General features: G+C 39.9%; 1 protein-coding gene across 1 annotated transcript in view; it reads right to left on the reverse strand.

Moving 5' to 3' along the window:
• Nucleotides 1-26910, reverse strand: part of ANKRD44 (ankyrin repeat domain 44) — a 319327-nt gene that overhangs the window by 184069 nt on the left and 108348 nt on the right. The window contains exon 2 of the mRNA XM_025404975.1: nucleotides 11403-11486. Coding sequence (XP_025260760.1) covers nucleotides 11403-11486 — 84 coding nt within the window. The remainder of the gene's footprint in view (nucleotides 1-11402; nucleotides 11487-26910) is intronic.

Raw genomic sequence — 26910 nt, forward strand, 5'->3', positions numbered from 1 at the left:
AGTATTCAGGGTGTCTGCTCTAGTGCTACATCTATAAGAAGTATTTTAAAAATATTTGGTGAATGAATGGATCTGAGGTTATTCATGACAGTATTACATAAATAATATATATTTTTGTACTCAGAGCATTTCCTAGGTCACAAAAGGCTATTACATACCATGGTAGAGATTGCTGTTTTGCCTCAGCATCTCTCTTGCTTTCATATTAGGAACCCTGATTTTTAGGTTCCTAAACGTACATCACCACCTGATGCAGTTCCGGACAATATATAAGCAATTGTGTCCTTAGTGGAAGTATCCTTAAAGAGGGAGGGCATACCCTTCTTCTGCCTTCCTCCTTCCCACTAATTGGAATTTGGATGTGATGGCTGGAGCTCAAGTGGCCATTTTGAGCAAGGAGATAGAAGCCATCCACCAAGGATGGCAGCACAAAAAGAAACAAAGATTGGGCTGTGACACCATGGAGTGTCATGCTAGTCCTGGACAGCCTATCTCTGAACTTGCACATGGGAAATAAATAAACTTCTATCTTATTCAAAACTTCTAAATTTTAGTAAACTACATGTCTACTGAAAACTACTATTTTGCTGTTTTTGCTGTTTCTCTGTGGAATGAAGCCAAATCTAACCCTAACTGATATACATACATCATCTCATCTCCCTAACCACACCTTATAAAGTTTATTATGATGCCCACATTATAGAACTGAGGCCAGGGGAGGCTAACTGGCTTCCTCAAGGACCCATAGAACCCAAGACTTCTATCTTCAAGCCAAGCCCAGTGCTCTTTTCTCTACACTTATAGTTGTATTTTGGTGTGACTGACATGGATTATCTACCAATAAATGAAATATATCATGTGGGGACATAGCAGCTTGGCTGTAAAGGAATTATATCAGAAACTCTGGACATGAGCATGTAGGAGTAGGGAAAACCAGAAAGAGGTTTAGAAAGGGGAACTGAGAGATTAGGAAAAGACAGCCTGTGTTATATGCAGAAAGACTTTAGAGAATACAAAGTGAGAAACGCATTTATACTATCCTACACTGCCAGAAGTAGCCTTTTGAGAAGACAGTTGGCAAGTGACCTGGTTATAACCAGCTATGCAACCTCCTGGTAAAAAAATCTTACCTACCTCTCCAACCCCCTAGGCTTCTTACCCTAAATGAATAACATATACACATTTCAGGTCTTTTAAAGTCAGTGTTTCAAGGGTATAATAATAATAATAATATATCTATAAACTTACAGTTGGAAGGCCCTCTGGCTGTCATAATCATATAGTTATTTAACATTTGAAACCTAAAGCAATAGGTCCTTGGTAAAAATCAGGGCCGGCACAATTAGTTGATCTAAAATATACTTTATATCCTTTTCATTTAAACATGTCTTTTAAGAATAATCTGGGTATGTGGTTACCTCTGCCCATTCGCTTTTTAAAACATAAGAGTTATTACTTTTCCAAAAAGCTTCTTAAAATTTTTCCGATTACATTTTTTCATTGTAAAAGGAATTAGAAAGTAAAAGGTATCTGAAAAGTTTTAATTGATTTTTAGCTTGAGCAAAACTAATAATCCATTTCCCATAATTTATTATATAAAATGTGATGATGGTAGAAGAAAAGAATTCTACTAAGATGGCAACAGGTCCCACCAACACCACTTCCTCAGGGTCCAGCTAATCCCATGAGAAGAGCCCTTGCAATATGTAAAAGGTGGGAGTGCCATTATGCTTGTCACCATGAGTAATAAGTACCATACCACTGAAATGTACTCTACACTTACTCAAACTGACAAATACAATGAGCACATTTTAAAAGTCAAATCTTTATAGTAAATAAAGCAATTTGGGAAGCTAGTTTGTTTGCTTTCTTGTGAGTGTGTGTGTGTTTGTGTGTGTGTATGTTTATATAAATTTTTTACCATTTCTAAATATAATACAAGGTCAGTGTAAAAAACTTTAATAAGTTTTTAATAAGTTTAATAAGTTTTAATAATACATAAAGACATAAAGAAAAAGGCAAAAATCCCACCACCCAGATTCAACTGTAATTAATGTTTTGGAGAATATTCTTCTAGATCTCTTCTTCTATACCTACAAATACACATGATATGTGCTGTTTAACAACTGTTTCACTCAAAAATATATCTCAAAGATCTTACCTTTCAATAAATATATGTAATAAATACATATGCAGACAAATACAAAGCACCCTTTTTAAAGATAACATGATGTAACCACACGTGGATGTTCTGCAATACGTTTAAGAAATAACTTACTGGTTGTTTGCAATTTCTTGTTATTATAAACCAGATAGCAACAAACATCTTTTTGTATATATAGTTAACCAATTATTTCTTTTGGGGTGAATCCCCCACAGTTAGAATGTTGATGCATACTGCCAAACTGCCCTTCAAAGGGTAGTGCAAATTACTCTCCCCAAAAAGGCATCAGAGTGGTTGAGATCTGATTTTCATCTTTGCCAACTGGATGGGTCAAGAAGGACACCACACTGAGCACAGTGGCTCATGCATATAATTCCAATACTTTCTTTGAGAGGCCAAAGCAGGAGGATAACTTGAGGCCAGAAGTTTGAGACAAGCCTGGGAAACACAGGCTTTTGTAGAGACCTTGTCTCTACAAAAAGTTAAAAAAAATTAGCAGTGTATGGTGGCACACGCCTGTAGTCCCAGCTACTTGGGAGGCTGCGGTGGGAGGACTGCTTGAGCTCAGGAGTTCAAGGCTGCAGTGAGCTATGGTCATGCCACTGCACTCCAGCCTGGGAAACAGAGTGAAATCCTATCTCTAAAAAAATTTTTTTTAATTAAAATAAAAGAATGACACTATATCATTGTTTTATTTGAATCCTTAGATGCCATGTGAGGTTGAGAAAAAGCTAATACCCAAATAAAGAAATGGGCAAAGGACATGCAGAGGCCACTCACCAAAGAAAAAATGCAAATAGCCAAAAAATGTATTAGATGTTTATTGACAAAGGTAACCATCTTTTCCATTATTTTTATCTTTTCTATTATGCTTAGAAAGTCCTTCCCTATACCAAGATTGCAGAAATATTTTCCCCTTTTTATTTTCTAAATCTTGAATTTACCTTAGTATAAGAAATTAGGTAAGGATTCAGATTTACATATTTACATCTATCTGGCAGTTGTCTCAATACCATTTATTAAATAATCCATTCTAGCCCCAGTGATTTAAAATGCTTTCTTTGGCTGAGTGCAGTGGTTCATGCCTGTAATCCCAGAACTTTGGGAGGCTGAGGCACGAGGATCACTTGAGCCCAGGAGTTTGAGGCTGCAGTGAGCTATAACCACACCATTGCACTCCAATCTGAGTGACAGAGGGAGACTCTGACTCTTTAAAAAAAAAAAAAAAAAAAAAAAAAAAAAAAAAAAAAGCTTCCTTTGTCCTATACCAGACAAATGTCCATATATAGTTCCTTCTAATCCAGGACTTTCTAGTCTGTTCTACTACTTTGTCTATTCCTATGCTATTAACATACTGTTTTGATTGCTATCATTTTGTAATTTGTTTTAATATATTTTATAAAACCCTCCCCTCATCAACTTTCTTTTTCAAGAGTTTCCTAGCTAGTCTCACATGTTTATTCTTCTAGATAAAGTTTAGAATTACTTTGTCAAGTTTCCCCACTCAACTCCTACCACCAAATTGCCCTGAATTTATACATTAATTTCAAACAATTACCATCTTAAGTATTGTCTTCTTTCTACCTAATAATGTGCCTTATTTATTCACAATTACATCCTCCCCCCAAATGAATATCTAATGTGAAGAAAGGGCCATATCCTTTATGTTCACATGCTCAAACTCAAGCTACTTACAAAGTACATTTTTAATTTTTAGATTTTTTCTTTGTACTATAAAAATGTCCAGTAATTGCAAAATAACACTAATGCCATACACTTGAAATGTTTCTCCATAGCTCCAAAACATCCATCTCTAGTGTGTGAGGGTACAAATCCTATACCATTATAAGATTTGTTTCTTTTTTGGAGGCTGAGTCTCTGGCCTCCATGGCCAGTGCTGGAGAGCTCAGGCCTCAAGCTGCTGAGCGTCCTCCATAGGATAATTAGTAATGATGCAAACCAGACCTGCCTTTGCACATTTTAAATGGCCATGAAGCCACATCTCTGCAGCCTGCTCAGTGCTGCCTGGAGTTCATAAATCATTTTCTACAGGATATAGGTCAGGGCTTCCAAACTACAGCCCCACATCCTGGGCAGGGGTCCAACAAGGAGGGGTGGATGAGAGTGGATGGGGAGTGTGCCAATATTGCCAGGCATGTGCTGAGAGATGGGCACCTACCCTCAGGACAAAAAGCACCATTCTCAGATCTGTGAAAAAACCATCAGCTTCCCTCCACCTCCCCCACCCCGGCCCCAATCAGTGAGCCAGAAACAGTGTCAACGTTTAAAGAGCAGGCCACTGCTCTTCCCACAACACTGGGGCCCTTGGCTTCGCGACCATGGCATTTGCTTTCCAGATGCAGGTGGCCAGAGAAACCTTCATCACTGAATATTTGCTGATCTCATCCACAGTTAGCAAAACGGTGACCTGCAGGCTGGATTTAGCCCACAGATGTGTTTTCTTTGGCCTGCACATTGTTAGGTCATCTTTTGGAACCGACATTTAACAATTTAGAGATTTCCTGTATTTTCTCTTAAAAGTCTAAAAAGCCTGGGCCACACTGCGCCTGCATTCCTGCAGGGTGCTTGATGAGAGCTGAGTCATTCATCACTCATGGTCACCGTACACTTCTATCATTTATGGGACCTGAGTGTGCCACCCCAACTCCCTGCAGCCTCCTTACTCCCAGTGGTTTCTGATTCAGGTCTCTTTAAAAGGTGCCCAAGTCTCTAAGCTGGCAAAACATCTCAGTCCTTCATCTTCATATCAAATTATTTATTAAAAAGAAAAAAATCAAGTAGGATATATGCAGGTGAGAAAAATACATAAAAATCTAGAAGTTTTAAAAGCTGGGCTAGTTTGTATTTCTAATGGTTAAGAGTATTAGACATAATATAATCAAGCAGAGAAAAACTTAGAGAAGATATTAAATTGATCATCCCAAGATCCTTGAGTGGAGCCATATTGAGTCCTTCTGGGTGGATTTTAAAAATAAACTCTATTTTAAAAGAAATAGTGCAACACTTCAACATACACATACACTTGCATACACATTACAAGCTTACTACTGTTAGTGTGGCTTATTTCTTTGAAAAGTCCCCTCATCATATAGTGTCTTCCTTTTTTTCTCACTTGGCTCTTGAGATCCAAGAATTAATCCATCTGAATTAATTCCTGTAGTCAAGAATGGCAGCTCTAATAGGTTTCTCTCTTTTGTTTACTACATATTCCTTGCCAACATAAGCTTAGCTTGCACCTCAAGATTTATTCCATTGTATTCACAAAGCATCCCATTTTGGAACTGGAGAGAGTAAACAAAATACACCAATCTACTTGGGTCAAATCCTGTTAGAACAAATAATAAACCTTAACAGCTTTACAAAAAAAATTTTTGTATAAAATAGATGGATTAAAATGATCAACTTCGGGACAACTTAACCGAAAAAAAAGACATTTTTGAAACTACCGAAAACAAAATAAAATGGAGCATGCACTGGATATTAAATGATATTGAGGTGTCATTGTTAATTCTATTTGGTATGATAATGTGTGTGTTTCTATTAATGATACTTTAAAAAAAAAAGAAATAAACATCATGGATTTGCTATCATGTAAGACTCACAACTCTTGAGACTATAGCCTTTCACAGTTGTAAGAGACTTCAAACATTACCTCGTCCAGGCGTGGAGAGGAAGTTTCAATTTACATGTACTTCAATTTCATAGTACTATCCTGAGAAGAAATTTTGGTCTCTAAGACTCAAAGGAAAAAAAGTGCCATGAACCATTAGCAATGTTGGTCAGGGTCACAAGATAGGAGAATGAGGCTATATGTGCTACCATAGTAGTCACCTTTCAAACCTCCAGTCTAGCGGTCTTTCAGGGAGCCTACTACTTGCCAATTCGACTCACTGCTTCTCTAGACAGCTCTGTCTATTAAGTTAATTCTTATCTTTTGAGATAACATCTTATTTTCTATAGCTTACAACCACATGACATAATGACAAGTCTAGCCTAGTTCCATTTTAATTTGACAGTGTTAACTTAAACTATTTGGGGCCATTCTCTTGTTCTCTCCAAGTGTGAAACATCACCAGTTTCTTCAACCACTCTTCACATGATGATGGTTCCCTCCCCATCATCATCGTTCACACAGACAGGCGCCACTTTGTCTCTGTCCCTGTCCCAGTAGGACACAGTAAAAGTGTCTTCTTGACATCACATTGTCATAACATAATCCTCAAAATGCCTTTACTGAATTCAAATTTTGGTTTATAAAATCTCTGCCTTCCAAATTTTGAAATCAAATGCTATTCTCCATCTTGAGCTCAGTTTGATTAGTCAGGCGGAGGCTTCTAAAACCTTTCTAGCTCTCTGCCAAATCTGGTCGATTTAAAGATATTTCTCAGAGTGTACAATGATTATCCCATATTTCCAGGCCCTTGTATGCCACTAACCATAGAAACCATAAAAAGACTCAGTGTGCCCCTCCTGACCCTTCCGTGGCTCCTCAAATCAATCTACAGATTTTCAATCTTACAAGGAGAATTTCCAGTCTTACAAATGAGAGAAAGGAACTAAACTAGATGCTTCCTCTATTTAACAATTTATCCTCATTGGGAGAAATGAACTATAAGCTACCACAAACTGGCTCAGCATAAGCAATAAAGTAGAGCTGAGTCATTCAGTCAAATGTGCTGCAAGGACTGGACTAGGCGATTGAGCAAATGAGAGTGAAGAAGATAGTGACCATGTCATCAAGCATATACAGTTTTCCTTCAGTATATGTAGGAGATTGTTTCCAGGACCCCCGCATACACTACAGTCTGCACATATTCAAGTCACTGGGTTTGGCCTGCAGATCCCAAATATATGAAAAGTCAGCCCTCCCTGTATGCAGGTTTCAGATCCCACGAATGTTGTCTTTTCAATCTGCCTTTGGTTGGAAAAAAAATCTGCATATAAGTGACCTGCCAAGTTCAAAGCTGTGTTGTTCAAGGGTCAGCTACAGTTTCAAGCAGTAGTCAACAGTGATTAACGCAGGACAAAATGCTCTTGGGGTTGAGGGTAGAAGTAGGTTTCTTTGGCTGGGTTGAGAAGGTGGTAGAGAAGACAGAAGAAAGGAAGTGAGAAGTGGGACAACTTAATGGAGGAAGTAGTAGGTATGGAAGGACAAATAGAATTGGAAGAGTGGAGAAGTGAGAAAAGTGTGAGAGAATAGAATAAATCCCAATGAATCAAGTCATGTGGTTAGCTGGGGCATAGGGTTTATAAATACTATTTGGGAAAATAAATTCTGAAAACACAGAGGCCAAGCTGAATGAGATGGCTTTCTATATCAGGATCAGCTAATGAATGGGTGATTTACACCAGAGAACGTGTGATCCATCAAAAAACATGGAGAGATGAGGGCAGGGGAAGGTGAAAAACTCAGAACCTGGGACAGAAAAGAATAATTAAGTGAATAAATGGAGGAAAGAAAGAAAAGCAAGGGTAAGAAGACAAATATGGTCTTCCAAGTAACAGGTGGCTCCTGCACTATTTATTTTCCTTCCTTGACATGTAAATGCATGGTTATCAGCCCCTTTTCACTTTTGAAATGCACCTCCAGGCTTAGCTCTCCAATCCTTATATGTCCTCCATCTGTCTATGCCCTTTCTTAACAACCAATTCTCCTAAACTACCTAATCCACCCCCAGCAAAAACAGTCACTATGACTCATCCGCAAAGGCACTGACAAAAGAAAAACATGACAAGAGGACATGCTGGATAAGAGTGTGGGGTCAAATGATCTCTGTACACACCTGAAGGAGGGGAAAGGGGGAGCTAAAGGGAGAGTCTAAAGAGGGATGAGCGGAACAAAAGGGCCCGTGGACCCCGAAAAGTGATAACATCAACCTAAGGAACTCAGGCCTTCTTTGTGTTCTTCATCCATCCATCCATCCATTCATTCATTCAACCACTCTTGTGTTCATTTCTCTCCCTCCCTGCATCCCCTGCTTCTCTGCTGCCACACACCCAACAGCCCAAAAAGGCAAAGCAAATTCCTACGTATCTCTCAAGCCTCGAGTTACACATCACTTTATCAGGTCCTCATGATTAACCTTCTCCCTACGTAGCATCCCAGATTTTTTCTTTGAAAAATGCGTCACAGTGTGATTTCTCATTTGTTGACTACTCTGCTATGTTGTAAGCTCTATCATGGAAAGGGTGTCTTCTCACTGCTGTGTCCCTAGCACTGAGCACACAGTCTCAACTCAGCAAATAACTGTGGATGAATAAGACATCTCCCAGACAAGTAAGTGGCGTCACTAGAATTCTCTAGAATTCTCTGAGACCAAAAACTGGTGTGGCCAAGATTGCTAACTACTCAGTAAAATCCATGCTCTCTGACTCTTTGGGGGCACACAGATACACTAATTCTTCACCCTCCCTTGTAGCTAGGTATGGCCGTGGCTAAATTCTGGTCCATGGAATATAAGCAGAAGTGATGTATGCCAATTCCAAGCTGACCCGTAAAAATCCTTCCATGCTGGCCAGGTGCAGTGGCTCACACCTATAATACCAGCACTTTGGGAGGCCGAGGCAGGCAGATCACCTGAGGTGAGGAGTTCAAGACCAGCCTGGCCAACATGGTGAAACCCTGTCTCTACTAAAATACAAAAATTAGCCGGGCATGATGGTGGGTGCTTGTAATCCCAACTACTTGGGAGGCTGAGACAGGAGAATCACTTGAACCTGGGAGATGGTGGTTGCAGTGAGCCGAGGTCACACCACTGCACTCCAGCCTGGGTGGCTGAGTGAGACTCCGTCTAAAAAAAAAAAAAAAAATACTTCCATGCTTTTCCTCCATGCTCTTTTTCCTTTTGGGGGGCAGGACTGCACACAACCCCTTTGGTGATCTTAAAGATCACGTATTGCTACCTGGGATCCTGTTTGGAAAAGGACCACCCCTCTAATATGTTCATAAAGAGAACTAAACTTCATACATCATACATCCATCATACATTTAGGGGTCTATGTGTGACCGTAGTTAACCTATCTAATTCAGTGATAAATTATAGCTGAAGTTAAGCTCCCCTAACCTTCACCAGCCAGCAACTGTTTGTCACTTTCCCAAAAAGAAATAAAGGCCATTCAGGGGCCAGCACAATCTTTTCAGGTATGTATGACAGAACAAAAGTTCCATCTGCTCATGATCATTAGGAAAAGACAGTAACCATGCCTTGGGCTTCTGGGCTTGGGCCACAGCCACAAAACAGGCTGGGTGGATTCCGGTGATGTCAGAACACTGGAAAGGGAGCTTGCTTGCCTGGCCTCATCTCAGAAGTACAGGTCACAACCCGCAGGCCCTGGACAAATGCCCAACTGCCTTCTCGAGTAGTTTGTCCCTGGCCTCATCTGTGCTTACCTTGCAAAAATGTCACAAACCATAGTCCTGTTGTGCTCAGTGCCAGCTGGGAAGACGCTGCCAAAAGCTTTTGCAAAAGCCACACCAACCTGCACTGCCATAGAACAATGGCTGCACCAAATGACTCGCCTTCTGAATAAAGCATTCAGCCAACCAGACAGAGATACCTTAGACATAATCTACCTCCCCGTGGCAAATCTCCTCTTACACTGAAGATGTAGTTGACTACTTCTATTTCTACTTAACACTAGAGACTTTAAAGAGAACTCCTCTCCCTGGTGGATTTCAGTATTTCACAATTGAATTACATTAAGAGAATTAGTAGCATGTACTGTACATAACTGCTTGTTCAACTCAAGTCTAGGAAACTACTAAAAGGGTAACTCATTGACTAACTCTTTTTACCTTTCTTTATTGAAGGTTGGTTTGTTTGTGTCAGGACCTTTCAGATACAGTGGTTCTTAATCTTTTGGGAGTCAGGTACGTTTTTAAGAACTTGATGAAATAGTTTGATCCATTTCACACAAAATATGTGTATAGTGCACATATCTACCTCCTGTGAGTTCAGAGGGCACGCACGATGCCTAGTTCACGCACTGATCCCAGACTCAGAGTCATGAACCTTTTAAGGGCAAGTGTCAGCAAACTTCCCCTAAAAAGCCAGATAGTAAATATCTTTGGCTTTGTGAGCCACATATAGTCTGTTTTACAACTACCCAAATTTGCTGCTGCAGTGCAAAAGTAGCCAGAGATAATACATAAATGAATGAGTATGGCTGTGTTCCAACAAAATTGTATTTATGAACATCAAATTTGAATTTCATGTCATTTTCATGTGTCACAAAATATTATTCTTCTCTTGATTTTTTTCTCAACACTTAAAAAATAAAAACCATTCTTAGCAGGAGGCCTGCAGAAAAAAATGTATGATGTACCATAGGTTGCCAACCACTGTTGCAGGGCATGGTTTCTAGGGGTTCATCACCTTGGGAAAAAAAAAAAAATTGCATCTCTATTATCACTGACTTCTAATTGGAATTTAGCACTTCCTTCCACTATGAATATAGGCCATAAAGCACAGTAGCAACATCAGTAGCTGTAATGCTGTCACCAGCAGAAATCACAGGTATGTTCATATTGCATTAGAGTTGTTGCAGACAAATCAAAATACTGATTATGCTCATCACTATTTTTAAATTATGCTCATTCTTAGATCTTCTGCTGTATCTGGTTATTTAATCAGATTTTTTTTTTTTTTTTTTGAGACAGGGTCTTACTCTGTCACCCAGGCTACAGAGCAGTGGCATGATCAAAGTTCACTGCAGCCTCAAACTCCTGGGCTCAGGCAATCCTCCCAAATGTGCCTCCTGTGTAGCTGGGAATACAGGTATACATCACTATGCCCGGCTAATTTTTCTTTCTTCTTTTTTTTTTTTTTTTTTTTTTTTTTGTAGAGACAGGGTTTCACCATGTTCCCAGGCTGGTCTCAAACTCCTGGGCTCAAGTGATCTGCCCACCTCAGCCTCCCAAAATACTGGGATTATAGGCATGAACCACTGCGCCCAGTCTAAATGTGTTCTTTTTTAAAAGCACATATATTACCATATCACAAATTAGATTTTTAATATTTGGATAACGTATTTCAATAACTGATTTCCATTGTAACCCCAGATATTTTATTTCATATATAGAGTTTAAGAACAGTGTCCTGAGAAACAGTGTGGAGCTTTCACCAGATACCAAGAGTCCATGGTATATAAAAGGTTAAGAGCCCTTTCCTGCTCCAGGATAACGGGGCCTGAGTGGCAAAACCACAGCATCTCTTACCAGAGTATTCACATCTTCAGTTTTATGGATGAGCATCCGGATCTCCTCTGGATCACCGCTGAAGATTGCCTGGACCAATGGTGGCTGCAAACACAAGAGAATGGGAATCAGAACTAAAATTAATACATCTGATCACATACAGATGCAGATGGTGAGAAGATCTGTTCCTTAAAAGTTTATTCAACCATTATCAGTTGGCGGACAAAGATGAATAAGACTCAGATGAACCCTTACGAGAAGTCCAGTGGGAGAGATATTTACATAAAGAAATAATTATTATACCATCTGAAAGCCAGGCCAGATAGTCTCTAACCTGAACTATGAACTAAAGTGAATGTACCATGAACATCACCCATCATTGAAACTTTGATAGGCCCTTAAATCCCTGACAAGGAAACTAACAAATCTGTGGTTTTGTGTATACAATCCGTGTTATGAATTGAATCGTATCCCCACCAAAATTCATATGTTGCAAGCCCTAATCCCCAACGTGACTGTATTTGGAGACAGGGCATTTAAGGAGATAATTCAGATTAAATGAGGTCATAAGGGTGTGGCCCTGATCTGATAGGACTGGTGTCCTTATAAGAAGAGGAAGAGACATCAGAGCTCACGTTCTCGTTCTCTCTCTCTCTCTCTCCCCCTCTCACCTCTCCCTCTCTCTTCTTCTCTCTCACACAGGAGGAAAGGCCATGTGAAGACACAGTGAGAAGGTGGCTGTTTGTAAGCCAGGAAGACAGGCCTCACCAGAAACTAACCCTGATCTTGGACTTCCAGCCTCCAGAACTGGGAGAACAAAAATTTCTGTTGTTTAAGCCACCCAGTCCATAGTATTTTGTTATGGGAGCCCGAGCAAACTAAAACAGTTCCCTGTGATTCCTCTACTTCTTTTAGACAATGTTCCTTGTTATCCTCAAATAATCCCATTCCTAAAGGATGCTAATGGCCATGTTTCTGGCCACCAGAACACTTTTGTGTCAATATTTGGAAAACCCTTGAAATCATTCCCAAATGCCTCCCACAGTTTTAGCCAACAAGTACTATCTTAAACATGATTACATCTACTGCTTATTAAAAGTAAGTGGCATGATGGCAGGTCAAGGAAGAAGAGGGGGATGTTACCAAGCTCTTACTATTGAACTCATCTACATTAAACAAGACCCCAACATGCAGTAGAAGCAAACACAGTGATGTAAACACAGCCAAAAGAACAGCTAGCTCCGCTTGGGTAGGAGGCTGGGTAAAGAAGACAAGTGTGTATCCAAAAAAGCTTAAGGAAGGCACCTTAATGAATAAGTATGAGTTGCTGACAGGGAAGGAAGACAGAGGGAGCACAGGTGTGCAAAGGTGTGGATGTGCATAGAACCTGATATGTTAGTGACCAGAGTGTAAGGTAAAAGAGGAACAGTGGCAGGCTTTGGAGTTGATGTTGGGCTTGCCCGTTTGGCAAAAAAATCCTATTCAAAGCCAGTCTCACACTTGCCAGCCACATGCAAAGCCCATTTCTACTTGCAACTTGGGGGTGAGCATGATGATCGCTGCCCAACCTCCTCATGGGATTGTTATTAGGATCAAATGAGGTAGTTCATGAGAAAATCTCCTGTAACCAGACAACCCTACATAGATGTGTTCATTAAGAAATGTTTCACGATGACAAGATGTAGTTGATAATTTTCTTTTAACCTTAAAATCCTTGGTAATTATGCACACACACATGCATGTGGGCGCACACACACACACACGCCTTCACTCAAACTTCTAGAAATACATTAGTCCTAGTAGTCAATTAGATGACAGCAGTTTCCCCAACGTGTCTGACCATAAGAATCACCGGAGATGCCTATTAAAACAATATTCCCAGATCCCTTTCCTAAGGATTTAATACATCTAGGGTGGGGACCTGCAAATCTAGATTCTAACAAGAACCCATCAATTCTTAGGAACTGGTGGCAAACACTGGTCTTAGGTGAAATCACTAGCGTCACATACCTTGACCTCTCCCTGTGATATGCTGTTGGGAATGTGAGTTGTCGTTTTCCCCATAAACCCTCTTTTCTCTTTTTATCCTCCTGTTGGCTTTCTTACAGGTTATGTTGCTGTTTATTGCTAGTTTGGGGGACCAATATAAGTACTATCAGTAAGACAGAGTAAGATTCCTTGAGGAAACACTATGTAAAAATGTCAGATTGCAGAATGGATATTTCAATATGCCAGGAATTTGTCCATGGGTTTCTCCTCTGCCATAAAAATTCCCAGCGAATGAACACATATATCTTTTTTTCTTTCTCCAAAATACCCTCTCAATTCTGCCTCTTGACAAGGTGTATGGATAGTTTCTAAAATTGCCAACAATTAAGTAGCAGGAAAGACATCTTGAAAAGAGTACAACTTTACTGCTAGTTCAGTCTTAGCTACTTGCTCTGCCTAAAGACAAGCAGATCCTTCCACACTCCCCCAACTACCTGCTAACCAAGTCTCTGTTCGGGTTACATCTGCCCCGTGGCAAGGACCACATTTCACACAAGACACAGAGCCAGACACAAATTCAGGGTTTCAACAAAAAAATATTGACTCTTGTTTATCTGCTCCATAATTCTCCATCTGCTGTGCTCATGGCCAAATGCTCATGTGTGCATTTCTGCCTTTTTGGACCTTACGAGAAAACAAACAACAAACCTCCACAACCAGAGAACGATAAGTAGAGGCAGTGTCTGACAAGACTTTCGTGTTAAATCAGGAGTGGTCAATCAACAGCTGAGCAGTTAAGATTCCAGGGAACAAACCCAACCCAGTAGTTAATGCACCACTACTTAAGTCATTTTACGGGAACATAATGAGGTGAGCAAAGTCTCCCAATCGCGAGTGTATGGAATACGTACATTCTGTTGCATTCACTCAGTCCTCACACTTCTGAAGAAAGGGAAGCATTCCAAGCTATGGCTGGAATGTTACCAAGGAGAGGCACCCCAACAAAGCTTCCAGAGAAGGGCGCCAGCACCGTCCCTCAGCAGGGAGTGGTGCCTCTGGGACTATTGCTGCTAAAAGCTACTCTATAGAGAACTGTCAAGGCACAGACTCCCCAGGAACCATTAGGAAGAACAGGCTGAGCTATCATTACAACTCTTCCAATACTGAAGTCACATATATGCATACATATGCTCCTAGGTACATATGCATACCTATCTATACTCAGGCATGCATGCATAGAGACACGTGTTGATTCATATACAAACCCCTTCCACTCCCCATGGAATAGAAAAGCAGCTGTTCTCCACATCCCAAAGTCTTGCCATATGGACATCTCTAGCCTCAGCTGTGCCATGTGGCTACTGTGACATCGCCTTCACAATTATGAATCTAAGCATCACGGGATTTCAAACTAGAATTTCACAGATAACGTGCTTTGCTTCAACTGAAGCTGTGGGTTTGTATGGATATAATTATTGAACTAAATTACCATGATTCTTGAGTAAGTAATATTTATTTTTTAAATATTATGACTGCTTACTTGTTTTTTCTCTCCACACTCCCAAAAACATTCCCAGAGAACACTTTGGCACTCCCTTTTGTTGGAATTTTAATGCGATCCTGCTGTTTTATTTTTCCCTAGGTAAACACTTAACTTAAGAAAAATATTGAGGAAAAGATATATCTAAATACTATCTCTATTACATGATTTTTAAGGCAGAGAATATTCTAATGACAATATTCTTGCTCATAAGTATCAAGGACACATACTCTGTTGTTCATTAATTTTGCAACCATTATAACTTTTGCAGCTTTTGCCTTAATTTAAATAAGGCTTAGAAGCAAAGTCCCACCTGCACAAGAGCAGAGTCCCAAGCCTTGGCAGATACAGATACTTCCTTTTAAAGTTTCACACATTTTAGCACTAGCATATATAACACAAGTGCTTTGTGTACAGTAGGGTACAGAGTTGAATAAACACAAAATTGTAACAAGGGTCAAAATTGAGAAAAACAAATAGCGGTAGGAAAAAAGGAGATTCAGATACCATGAAATCATTGATCATCATCCCCTAAAGAAGTTTAAATTCTTAAGAGAGGTATGCAGTCTTTTCAGCTTCAATTGCTAGAATTTTGTTAGCATGCTTAGCAGCTGCAAAATGATTGTCAGTGCTGCATATATTGGTGCAGTCCCTCTGGTAGATTCAGAAGACAGAAGGACACTTCCTGGGCCAAATTTACCGAAGGCACAAGTGGGATTTGTTGTTCAGATGGGACCTGTCCTTGCCTTAAGAATCACCAACAACTAGCCCTTTACCACCTTTCCAGGAGTGTTATCAGCCGCCTTCTAGAAGTGAATATCTGCCAAGCTGATGACACTTGACCCCTCTAAGATAGAAATGTGGAACAGAAAGGCCCCTTGATCTTATAAATTTTGTAGCTGACCTTGCTAACCCTTGGAACGGAAAGCTAATCAGTCAAAAGCCACTTTCTCTACCCACATCCCCTATTGGCACATCCAATAAAATATTCTGTTTTTATTATCACCCTGAAAACAAACTGGGAAAATACCAGACTTCCAAAAATAAAATGCTAAATCAAATATGCACTAAGGATAGTTATTCTCAAACTTTGAAGTAGAGTCAAAATTCCACTAGGGGGAGCAAGATGGTAATTTGTTACCTGGGAGATAAAGGCAAAGGTTCAGGGTGTGTAAATTAAGGAAGTTAGATAGTTGAAAAATCCACTTTATTAAAAACGTAAAAGAACTCAAGCTTCAGAAAGAGTTCTTAGTCATAAGTAAACATGCACACCATGCACATACTAAAACAAACAAACAAAAAAACACCAAACAGAAAATTTCCTATTGACCCCTGAGGGTTCAGGTTTTAGGAAATAAGAATAAAACTATCTAAAACCTAGGTGCTAAGGTATCATTTTCATCATTTGTAAAATCCAATTGAATTACTATGTCAATTCCACTAAAAAAAAATATGCTACTAATGTCATCAGACGCACCCTCCATTTAAGAATGAAGCCCATCATGGGTTCTACAAAGAGAGCCAAGCTAGTTTAGAGTATCCACTCCATCCGGCTATGAAGTCATCAATGCCCTCCCACATTCCGCAAAATCCCCTAATCAAACCACCATGTTGATTTTTGCTAAAACCACTGTAGAGTGTATCGCACTTTCCCTTTGTCAGAGTTGCATGCTCTGTACTAATGAATTGGCTTTGGAAGATAGGCAGAGTGACAGAGGGCTGTCATGGAGCATTGGTAACTACAGTCAATGGTAATAAGCCCAAGCAGCATCCAGGGATGCTCCCGCATTTCATTCCAGATCCTGGTGTGTTGCTTGTCTTTTTCTGATTAGATTGGAAAAATAAAGACTCCAAGTCTAAAAGAAAAACATTTTGCATTCCAATCAGAAATGGGTGTTGGGAATCAATAGCCAAGAAGCAAAAATTGATATTCTTAAACATCTGTCCCTCCTTGAGCATTCTGAGTACATATGTCATTAAAGTAAGATGGGAGTGTGTTATTAGTAGCTGATAGCTGATACAGCAATAATCTAGCCATATGAAGCCATCAACTTATATGAACAAGCTGAAACACTTCATTAGGTAACAACTGTTTTTTGTAGGAGGCAGTGCTTGCACTTTTGCGAAAGGATAATAAAAATTTGTTCAAGTCACTAGATTTAATGAACAAAACCTGCTAACTCAATTCATGTGAGTTCTGCTGTGTGATCTGCTGCAAGGATTTCATTGAGTTCTTCCTGAATATAGACCACCCTTTACTTGAGAAGTTCACTCCATCCCAGAAAGATAATGATTATCATAAAATCAAAATCTGTTCCTCTTAAGTACCATAAGAACAATAAAAAATACACTGAGTCCTTATAAATACATTTTTTAAAAAATCAGGGAGCAAGGCAGGACTGCACATCTGAAAATGTCTCCTACAGGCTATGCTGCAGAGTAAATACATATAATATTTTCCATTACTATTAAAAACAGAAAAAACATAAAATTCCATGTAATAGTCATACCCTCCCTCTAAGTAGCATATTTGTTAACTTTACATTTAACATTATAAAAAAAGAACTACATCTAATTAGAAAATGGAGAAAATTAATGTATTATCTAATCTTTTCCCAGTGAAAATAACACATGGGTACTGACTATGAAAGAGTTACTCAAGGACCAACTACCCCAATTACCCAATTTCTGGAACATTTAATCCTTTGTTGCTCCTTCCTTTCCTGAGATTCTCTTTGGGTGTTTCTCTGCTCTTTAATACCACTAGTTATCACCCTCACCCAATGGCCAACCCAAAGTAAAATGAAATTCAACTTTGTTACCAGTTACACACAAAAAGTTAGGCCAAAGGAAATGATGAAATAACAGTATCAGTTAAATTGAAATCTGGAGGCAATGTTAATTTTTATTGACCTCCTTTTTTTCCACAGCAGAAAGATTAATGCTATGGTATCAGACTGACCTACAATTAAATCCAAGCCATTTCCATTTCAGTTTTCTCATCTCTAAGATGGGGTTACAATAGCCATTATAGATTTGTTTAAAAAATAACATAAAACATGCAACATCCCCAGCATGGGGCCAGATGCCTGATGTGCATGCAATGAAAATAGGGATGGTTGTTTACCTTGAGTTAACAAGCTCAAAAACCTTAATAGACAAGTACATTTATGTGCATCCTAAAAAAGGAAAAACGAGGGATCTTGAAAGATTTCCTAAAATATTACAGAGTAAATAAATTGAGTTAGGATTATAACCCACTCAACACCACCTCTAAAGCAGAGGGGCCCATCATAGTGGGAAAGAAGCTTTTACAGGCTCAGGAACAAAAATTAAACTGAGCATGACTTGGCCTTTGTTACACTGAGCAACCTCAAAAATGTCACAGTCTCTCTGTACTCAGAAGTCGAATCTATAAAGACAATAACTCACTGAACTAATACATCATTTCTTGTTGACTAATCAAAAGGTAACTGCAAATATTCATGCCTGCTTGATGGGACCTGAGATTGCAATTTCACTACTTAAGGTTATCATAAACACATGTAGTTACACCTTTCTTCTGGATCTCCTGATGGACATAAAGGAAATGAATTCCCTGTTTGGAGCTGTGACAAAGTCTAACAATTTGTCTGTTAGTGACAAAGTTGAGACTAGAACTTAGTTTTCTTGATTCTTGCAACTCAGTACTTTCTCTCACATGTAATATGTATATAAAATTCATGATCAGAATTCGGCTTCAGTTTCAATATACCCCCTATGGAGAAATATTATACACTAAGGAAAAAGCTGCCATATATGAGATACATTCTCTCTATATATATATACACATACATATTTACACAAATAGTGGCCAAATGAATATATAGATAGATAGATATAGATATAGTTCCTTGCAACAAAATAGCTAACAATAAAATAATCTTACCAAAAGACAGAAAACAAAGGGCTACAGTCTTTCAAAGTTGAGGGGGCTCAGCATGGGTCTGAGTTACAAAAATGAAGAAGGTAGTCACTAAGCAAAATTTTGAAGGATGAGACTGGGGACTGGAGAGTAAATCTTTCATGTTGGAAAATAATAGAAAATGAAGTTAGAAAAACGAATAACTGGGTCGGGGGAGCATCACATCAGCATAAGGAGCTTTAACCTAATCTTTTTGGTGCGATCATAGCTCATTACCACCTCAAACTCTTGGACTCAAGCAATGCTCCCGCCTCAGCCTCCCAAGTAGTTCAGACTACAGGTATAGGCTACTGTTATACTTGGCGAATTTTTAAATTTTTTTTTTTTTTTTTTTTTTTTGTGGAGACAGGGTTTTGCTATGTTTCCCAGGTTGGTCTTGAACCCCTGGCCTCAAGCAATTCTTCTGCCTCAGCCTCCCAGAGAGCTGGGATTACAGTCATGAGACACTGTACCCAGACTTTACCTAATCTTATGGACAAACAGGAATGGGGGTCTTGAGCAAGAGAAAGGAATAGACTTTTCCCAAACATTTAATCTGGCCAAAGTGTACACTGAGTATTGGAGAAGAGATTGGAGTTAGAGACCCAGTTAGAAGGTTGTTGCTACAATCCAAGCCATCACAGGGAAGAACTTTCCCATCTTTTTTTAATCACAGTCTCCCCAGGTGCTACTTACAGGGATACGGTGAAAACAGCAGATACAGTTTTTGGTTCTTTGATGTCTGCTCTATTCCTGGATGCAATTTTGGCCCAGCATCTTGGCCACTTTCCTTCACTCTTTATATATAGCCCAAATCCCTTGCCTCTGAAACACTAATGTTTCCAGGTGAAACTGAGGTTACTTCCTTTAGTTCTGGAACACTTCCATTTTTTCCCCCACAGAACCTCTGCGGATGTAAGCTCTGTTTTGTCAGACTTGTCACTTGATCGCTGAATTTAAATCATAACATTTCAAAAATAGGCCACATCCATAAAGAGAAAGGCAAATCAAAACAAGGCAGACAGCCTTTGCCAAGTGCCATATTTCTATCAGGATCTGCTGCCAACTACCCACAGCTTTTTTCACTCTGTCTAGTTTCAAATGGCTTGAGATCAAACCTAAACTTTAGCTAAGATAATTAAATTGTGGTTGGGGAGTTAACTTTTAAAGAAAGCTAATTTGGGCAAAAGGACAATGGATCCAGGAGGTTAGTTCATACAGAATATTTAAATCCGTGTAATTTTAGTGAAACTAAAAGGACAACTATATATAATTCTGCAACAGTTTCCTGTTTTGAAAAATTGGTATAGCGGTTTTATTTCTCATCTTGGCTTGGGTTACATTCTTTGTATAACTGTATCTTATTGCATATTGAATTCATGTAGTTTCAAACATGAGAGGTGAATTTAATAATGTTAATCAATATAAACCACTTTAGTGAGCTTTGTGGGGAAAAAAGAAAAATGGCCAGAAGATGATTTTCAGGGTTGTAGGCATATTCAGTATAATGTATTTGTCTGTTCAAACAGAGACAGCAGTTCAGTTTTAGGGTGCAGCCGGTATGTGCATCACTTATAAAAAAAAAAAGACAACAATAAAAAAGTATTCTTTATTTAAAAATAGCAGAAAATGATCCATAACTACAGAAATATCTTCTTGTAGTCATAATTTTAATTTTTGAGAATCTCACAAATTGGAAGCTAAATAAAGCAATTCAAGTGTTCTTTAAAAACAACAACAAAATCAGCATGTGGAAATGAAAGGTATTCTCAGAAAGGTGGCAATCTCTTGCTATATTTGAGGAGGCTAGAACTACTGTATACAAGATATATGGATTAACTAAGTCACATTAAATCATTCATGATTCAGGCAACTCCAGATTGGGTTTGTCTAAAATCTGTTAGCACCTGGGTTCTTTCCAAACACCAGCAAGCAATTTTCACACAATCAGGCCTTTCCAAAGCCCATGACAATTTTCCTTTAAACCCTCTCCTTCCCTTCTACTGTTCTTTTCTTTGAATTCCACGTGCATTCTTGGAAAGACAGGGAGCAGTTAAACTCTCACCACCACTCCACAGATGAGGGACTAGCGACATGTGCAAAACTGAGTCACCTTCGTGGCCCTGGCCATTCTGGCCATTGTCAATTTTTTTTTTTCCTAAGGCAACTTGTTACAGCAACCGTTCTAAAATGTAAGGCAGTGGGTTGACCAGGATCTGAATTAGCTTCTGCCTCAGATGATGGAGGGTCCCCTACTCCCCTCCCAGCCAGAAATTCACATGGAATGAAAATCTATTAGAGAATCCCTTCAGTGTAGTCTTCCAGGAAGCATCTTCTCATTTCCCCACCCAAAATCATGGCAAGGACATCCAGTGACAGATGTCAAAGGGAAAGGATAAGGCAGCAGGAAGAGAGAGGAGCCTGAGAGACTGAAAAACATTCGATAATATAAAATGGGAAAATGAGAAAGTCTGCAAAAAAAAAAAGAACAGTCATATCATATTTCCTTTCAGAGACACCAACCCAATACATAGCTCCTTTATTTCTTTACACACTACCCCCTCCAACAAGGGATAAAAGATATGTTTTCTAAAACTTAATCTGGTACATTTCAGAAAACAACATTCAATTCAACAAAGATGTATTAAGCATAAGACATTTACTGAGCATAAGAAATTCAGACACTGGGCAACTCCTCAAGGATCTAGAACTAGAAATACCATTTGACCCAGCCATCCCATTACTGGGTATATAACCAAAAGATTATAAATCATGCTGCTATAAAGACACATGCACACGTATGTTTATTGCGGTACTATTCACAATAGCAAAGACTTGGAACCAACCCAAATGTCCATGAATGATAGACTGGATTAAGAAAATGTGGCACATATACACCATGGAATACTATGCAGCCATAAAAAAGGATGAGTTCATGTGCTTTGTAGGGACCTGGATGAAGCTGGAAACCATCATTCTCAGCAAACTATCGCAAGGACAGAAAACCAAACACCACGTGTTCTCATTCATAGGTGGGAATTGAACAATGAGAACACTTGGACACAGGAAGGGGAACATCACACACCGGGGCCTGTTGTGGTGTGGGGGGAAGTGGGAGGGATAGCATTAGGAGATATACCTAATGTAAATGACGAGTCAATGGGTGTAACACACCAACATGGCACATGTATACATATGTAACAAACCTGCATGTTGTGCACATGTACCCTAGAACTTGAAGTGTAATAATAAATAAATAATTCAGACACTGGAGGCCAGGCACAGTGGCTCATGCCTGTAATCCCAACACTTTGGGAGGCCAAGGCAGGTGGATCACTTGAGTCCAGGAGTTCGAGACCAGCCTAGACAACATGGTGAAACCCCATCTCCACTGAAAATGCAAAAATCATCTGGGCATGGTGGTGCACACCTGTAGTCCCAGCTACTCTGGAGGCTGAGGTGGGAGAATCAACTGAGCCCAGGAAATTGAGGCTGCAGTGAGCCATGCTCACACCATTGTACTCCAGCCTGGGTGACAGAGTGAAATCCTGTCTCAAAAAAAAAGAAAGAAAAAGAAAGAAAGAAAATAAAAGAAAAAGAAAGAAATTCAGACACTGGAATGTCAGAGTCAGTCTCTCCCTTGATGAGGTTACCAAGGTGTAACAGGAAGTATGCAAATACACACAGCTGGAATGTAAGCCACATGCTGCAGAATAAGTGCATGGAGAAGGGAGAGAAATTATACCTGGCCTCCTGAAAGATGCAGCCTCTGCAATGAATATTGAAGACTGCGGGGGATTTAAACAGGTAGTGATGGATGGAATGGTAAGGGACTGTCCCTTCTTCATATTCAGAAGGCTGTGAGCAGAAGCTGGGGAGCCTGAACATACACAGGGAACAGTTTCATTTGGCTGGAGCAGGGGAGAAGTGAGGTAAGCTTAGTAGACAGGTATCCTATCATGGAAGGTCTTGAATACCAAGCTAAGAAATTTGAGCTCTCTTCTGTAGAACTGGGGGAGCAGTGGGTGGTTTTTGAGCAGGGGAGTGACCTAAGATTTGTGCTTTAGAACAATCACTCTGGAAATGGACTGTATGATGACCTAGAGGAAAAGACTGGAGTGTCATAATGAGTTAGGAAACTGCAATAATAGTCTGCACAAAGGGCTCTGGGGATGGAGTACCACTCAGTTGTTACAGGAAGCATTCTTCTGGTGGTAATACGTGTATCTAGAAGGTAAATTTGGCCGGGCATGGTGGTTCACGCCTGTAATCCCACCACTTTGGGAGGCCGAGGCAGGTGGATCACTTGAGGTGGGGTTCAAGACCAGCCTGGCCAACATGGTGAAACCTCATCTCTACTAAAAATACAAAAAATTAGCCAGGCATGGCGGCATGCCCCTGTAATCCCAGCTACTCGGGAGGCTGAAGCAGGCAAATCACTTGAGCCCGGGAGGTGGAGGTTGCAGTGAACTGAGATCGTGCTACTGCACTCCAGCCTGGGCGGCAGAGCAAGACTCCATCTCGAAAAATAAAAATAAAGTGTAAATCTGTCTCCACCTTTAACATAACAAGGGCTAGCCTCCTCAGGAGTGGCTGCCTAAGACTCTGACGAACTTCCTCCACAAGATACAGGGCTCAACGCCAGCCCTACATCGGCGGAGGAGCACCGGAAGTTCTGCAGCGCTGGGTTTCTTTGCTCTTCCACCTATGCATGCTCCTTCTCTCCAGCGGCTTACCGAGCCTGGTTAGCTCTGAGACCGGAAGTTCTGAAGTCAGTTAGCATCCTACATCTGTACAACCTGCTGCTTCTCTCCCCACTCCACCACAGAAACCAGAGCCTCGAGGCTTTTAGTTTGGGTGCTGCCTTCACAGTTTAGGTTTTGGTAAGAAGAAAGCTTATCTTCCTGTCATGAGAAGAAAAAAAAAAAAAGTATCTTTACGTAACGAGCTGAAAGAACAAAACAAGTATACCTAAGCCAAGTACATGCTTTCTTTATTTCTTTATTTCCACACTGAAATTTAGTCAGGGATAAAACTTACTTTTTTAATCACACGAAGTTTGAAAAATAGGAAGTACTATGGGAAACACCTAATGCATCAAAACCCCTATGCATTTTACCTTTCTTATGTTTGCTGGGTTTTAATCTTAGTAGGTTTCCTGTTGCAACAATACAAAAACAGATAAAGAAAAAACTTAATAACCTTTCCTACCACAAATGTGAACAGCCCGTGTTCTGATTGGTAGGTACAGATACAGATATATGAGATTGTCATTATTTATCATCACAAAATGGGATTTTACTATTTCCCCACACACACTTTTTTTTGAGATGCGGGTCTTGCTACGTTGCCCAGAGTGGTTTCAAATTCTTGGGCTCAAGTGATCCTCCCACCCAAGGATCTGTAATCCAAGTAGTCTATGCATACCACCAGGCCTGACTTATTTCCTTCTCTTACAATTTGCAAGAATAATGATGTACTGAGGACATCCCCCGGGTCAATAGCTACAGAATTAAATCATTTCTCTTAACTCTATATAATACTATTCCATTGTATGGATATACCATAACATATTCAATTATTCCCCTTTGAATGGGCATTTGGTTTGTTTCTAGTTTGTACCACAACAAACAAGCCTCTACCAGTGCTTATCCACATTGTGCAGAGAAGTGCTACCAGAGCCAAAAGCATTTTCTGAGTACCTACAATATGCTATTTTTATGAAATATACAAAAGAAATGTGTGACATAGTTCTTTCCTAAAAGAGTGCCAAATATAGCTGGGGAAATAAGCCTAACCCACACAAAACACTTAAACTGTGTAAGACAGTACTGAACCATGTTCTACAGACCTCATGCAAATGGATGCCAAGTTGTCCTTCTGCACAATGACAGATTGGAGAGGTAATCTGGAGGCCCCTTTAGCCATAATATTCTAGGAGCCTTCTCTGATTCAGAAAAGGGGAAGCATGAAAGGCTAAGAAGTCAGAGTGGTGTTTCTGGAGGAGGCAGGACTTGAACAAGGCCTGAACATGGTTTAGATCGAGGGAGGGAAAAAAAATGTATTTTGGAATGACAAATGAGCCAGGGCACAGCACTGACTTTAGACATGTATATGTTCAGCAGAGTGACAATAAGCAGTTCCTTCTCCAAGTTACAGCATTTCTAAACACCGTCTTCTCATACTCCTCCCACCACCACCACCACCCACCAGCCTCTGCTTAAAGATATAAAAAATTCCCAAGCTTGGCTGCCGCAGAACATCACACTAACACTGATTTAAAATGCACTACTTCCAGACAGCGCGAGCTTGAAAATACCTCTAAATCTCTTCCCTCCCTGTCCTTCTCATGCCCTACCCTGCCCCCTGCCAAAACACATATAATGTTTGCTGCGTCCTTCAAACAACAGTAGTCATTTAAGCTGCTCCTGCCCATCTGGAAAATAATATGAATAACATGAAAGAAAGTCATAATGAAGTGACTGGAATTTAGCAACAAAAAAGATCTCAGTTCTTTTGATAATCAAAAACTGATAAAATGTTGACATTGATAGTCATTACTGTGTTGGTCTTTCACTCTATGTTGCAATAATATGTTTGCAACTTCTCCAAATCCATTTAAATGAAAATATTTAATAACGAGTTTTAAATTTTATCATTTGCTAAATACGATTTGAAAGCTGAGTGTATGTCCTGATATATATAATGCCTTGAGACTGAATATAAGTAGCTCTATGGAAAAGTTCTGAAAATGAATTAGTCATGAGTAAATTAATGTGCTTTTAGTCTCAAAGACTAGAGATTAAAAAGGCATGTGTAATTTTTAACTGAGAGGTGGTGCCACAGAGAAGTCCATGATTCTCTCTTTTTCACTACCCCTCCCAGCTTAAAACTAGCTTGCAGCGTGTTTTTTAAACATTAGGAAAACAAGATGCACTCCCAGGATGTTCATGTGAAGGACACGTGTGAAGACATAATCTTGATAGTCATATTACAGAAAATAAGGGAGTGAGTTACTGAGTTTTTAACAAGGAGAGTGTTACTGAGTTTAAATAAAACTTAATTTGCTGTGTGTTTTTATTTAGCTGAATTTTGAATGCCTATGGCCTCCGTGGCACCAGGCAACCACAAAGGCAACTGAGGTCTGAGACAAGGCATCAAGGAGGTAGGGTCCTTTGCCCTCCTGTGGCCCAACTGACATAACTGAGGTTGGTTCCTTTTTTGGTATCCACACCCTCCTCTCCTCACCAACAATCCCCCTGACATTAGCTCTGAATGATGTAGACCCCGTGAGTGTTGTTGCATGTTAAATTTAGATTTTGGAATCTGCACTGCACACCTTATGTCAAAACTCAGAGTTGTTGTGTTTATATTTTTGTTTTTGTGTTTTGTGTTTTTATTTTAGATGCAGGGGAGACACGTGCAGGTTTGTTACACAGGTGTATTGTGTGATGCTAAGGTTTGGGCTTCTAATGATCCCGTCGCCCAAGTAGTGAACATAGTGCCCCATAGGTAGTTTTTCGACTCTTGCCCTCCTCCCACCCTGCCCCCTTTTGGGATTCACAGTGTTTACTATTCCCATCTTTGTGTCCTTGTGTAACCAATGCTCAGCTCCCACTTGTAAGAACATTCATAGCCATTGTTACCTCATCACCGTGTAACATTCCAGGGGTTTAAAACACACAATATGATCACAGTTCTTTTGAGATCATGGTTGATTGTCCTGACAAAGGATAACTTTTGGCTGCCCCTCCGTCCACCCAGCGATAGAAGTGGACTTGGCAAAAGGCAGGTGGCCTGTGACAGCAGCGGCCTGCCCGGGCACGCAGAGGCTTGCTTTTGCTTTTAGAGTACTTGGTACATTTGGCACTGTGCAGCAACTTTTTGCTTCTTGAATTGTGACCAATCAAAAATGATGAAACAAGGCCATTGAGGGGAGTTGAAAGAAATTAACTGATGTGCCAGGAGTCCTGGTCTACCCTTGATCAGTAGGAGTTATATAATGGAGGGCAAGTCACAGAGCGGACAGAAACCTCTGTTTTCTTACCAGAAATGAT

This window comes from Theropithecus gelada, chromosome 12 (genome assembly GCF_003255815.1).
Source record: "Theropithecus gelada isolate Dixy chromosome 12, Tgel_1.0, whole genome shotgun sequence".
NCBI classification, from domain to species: Eukaryota; Metazoa; Chordata; class Mammalia; order Primates; family Cercopithecidae; genus Theropithecus; species Theropithecus gelada.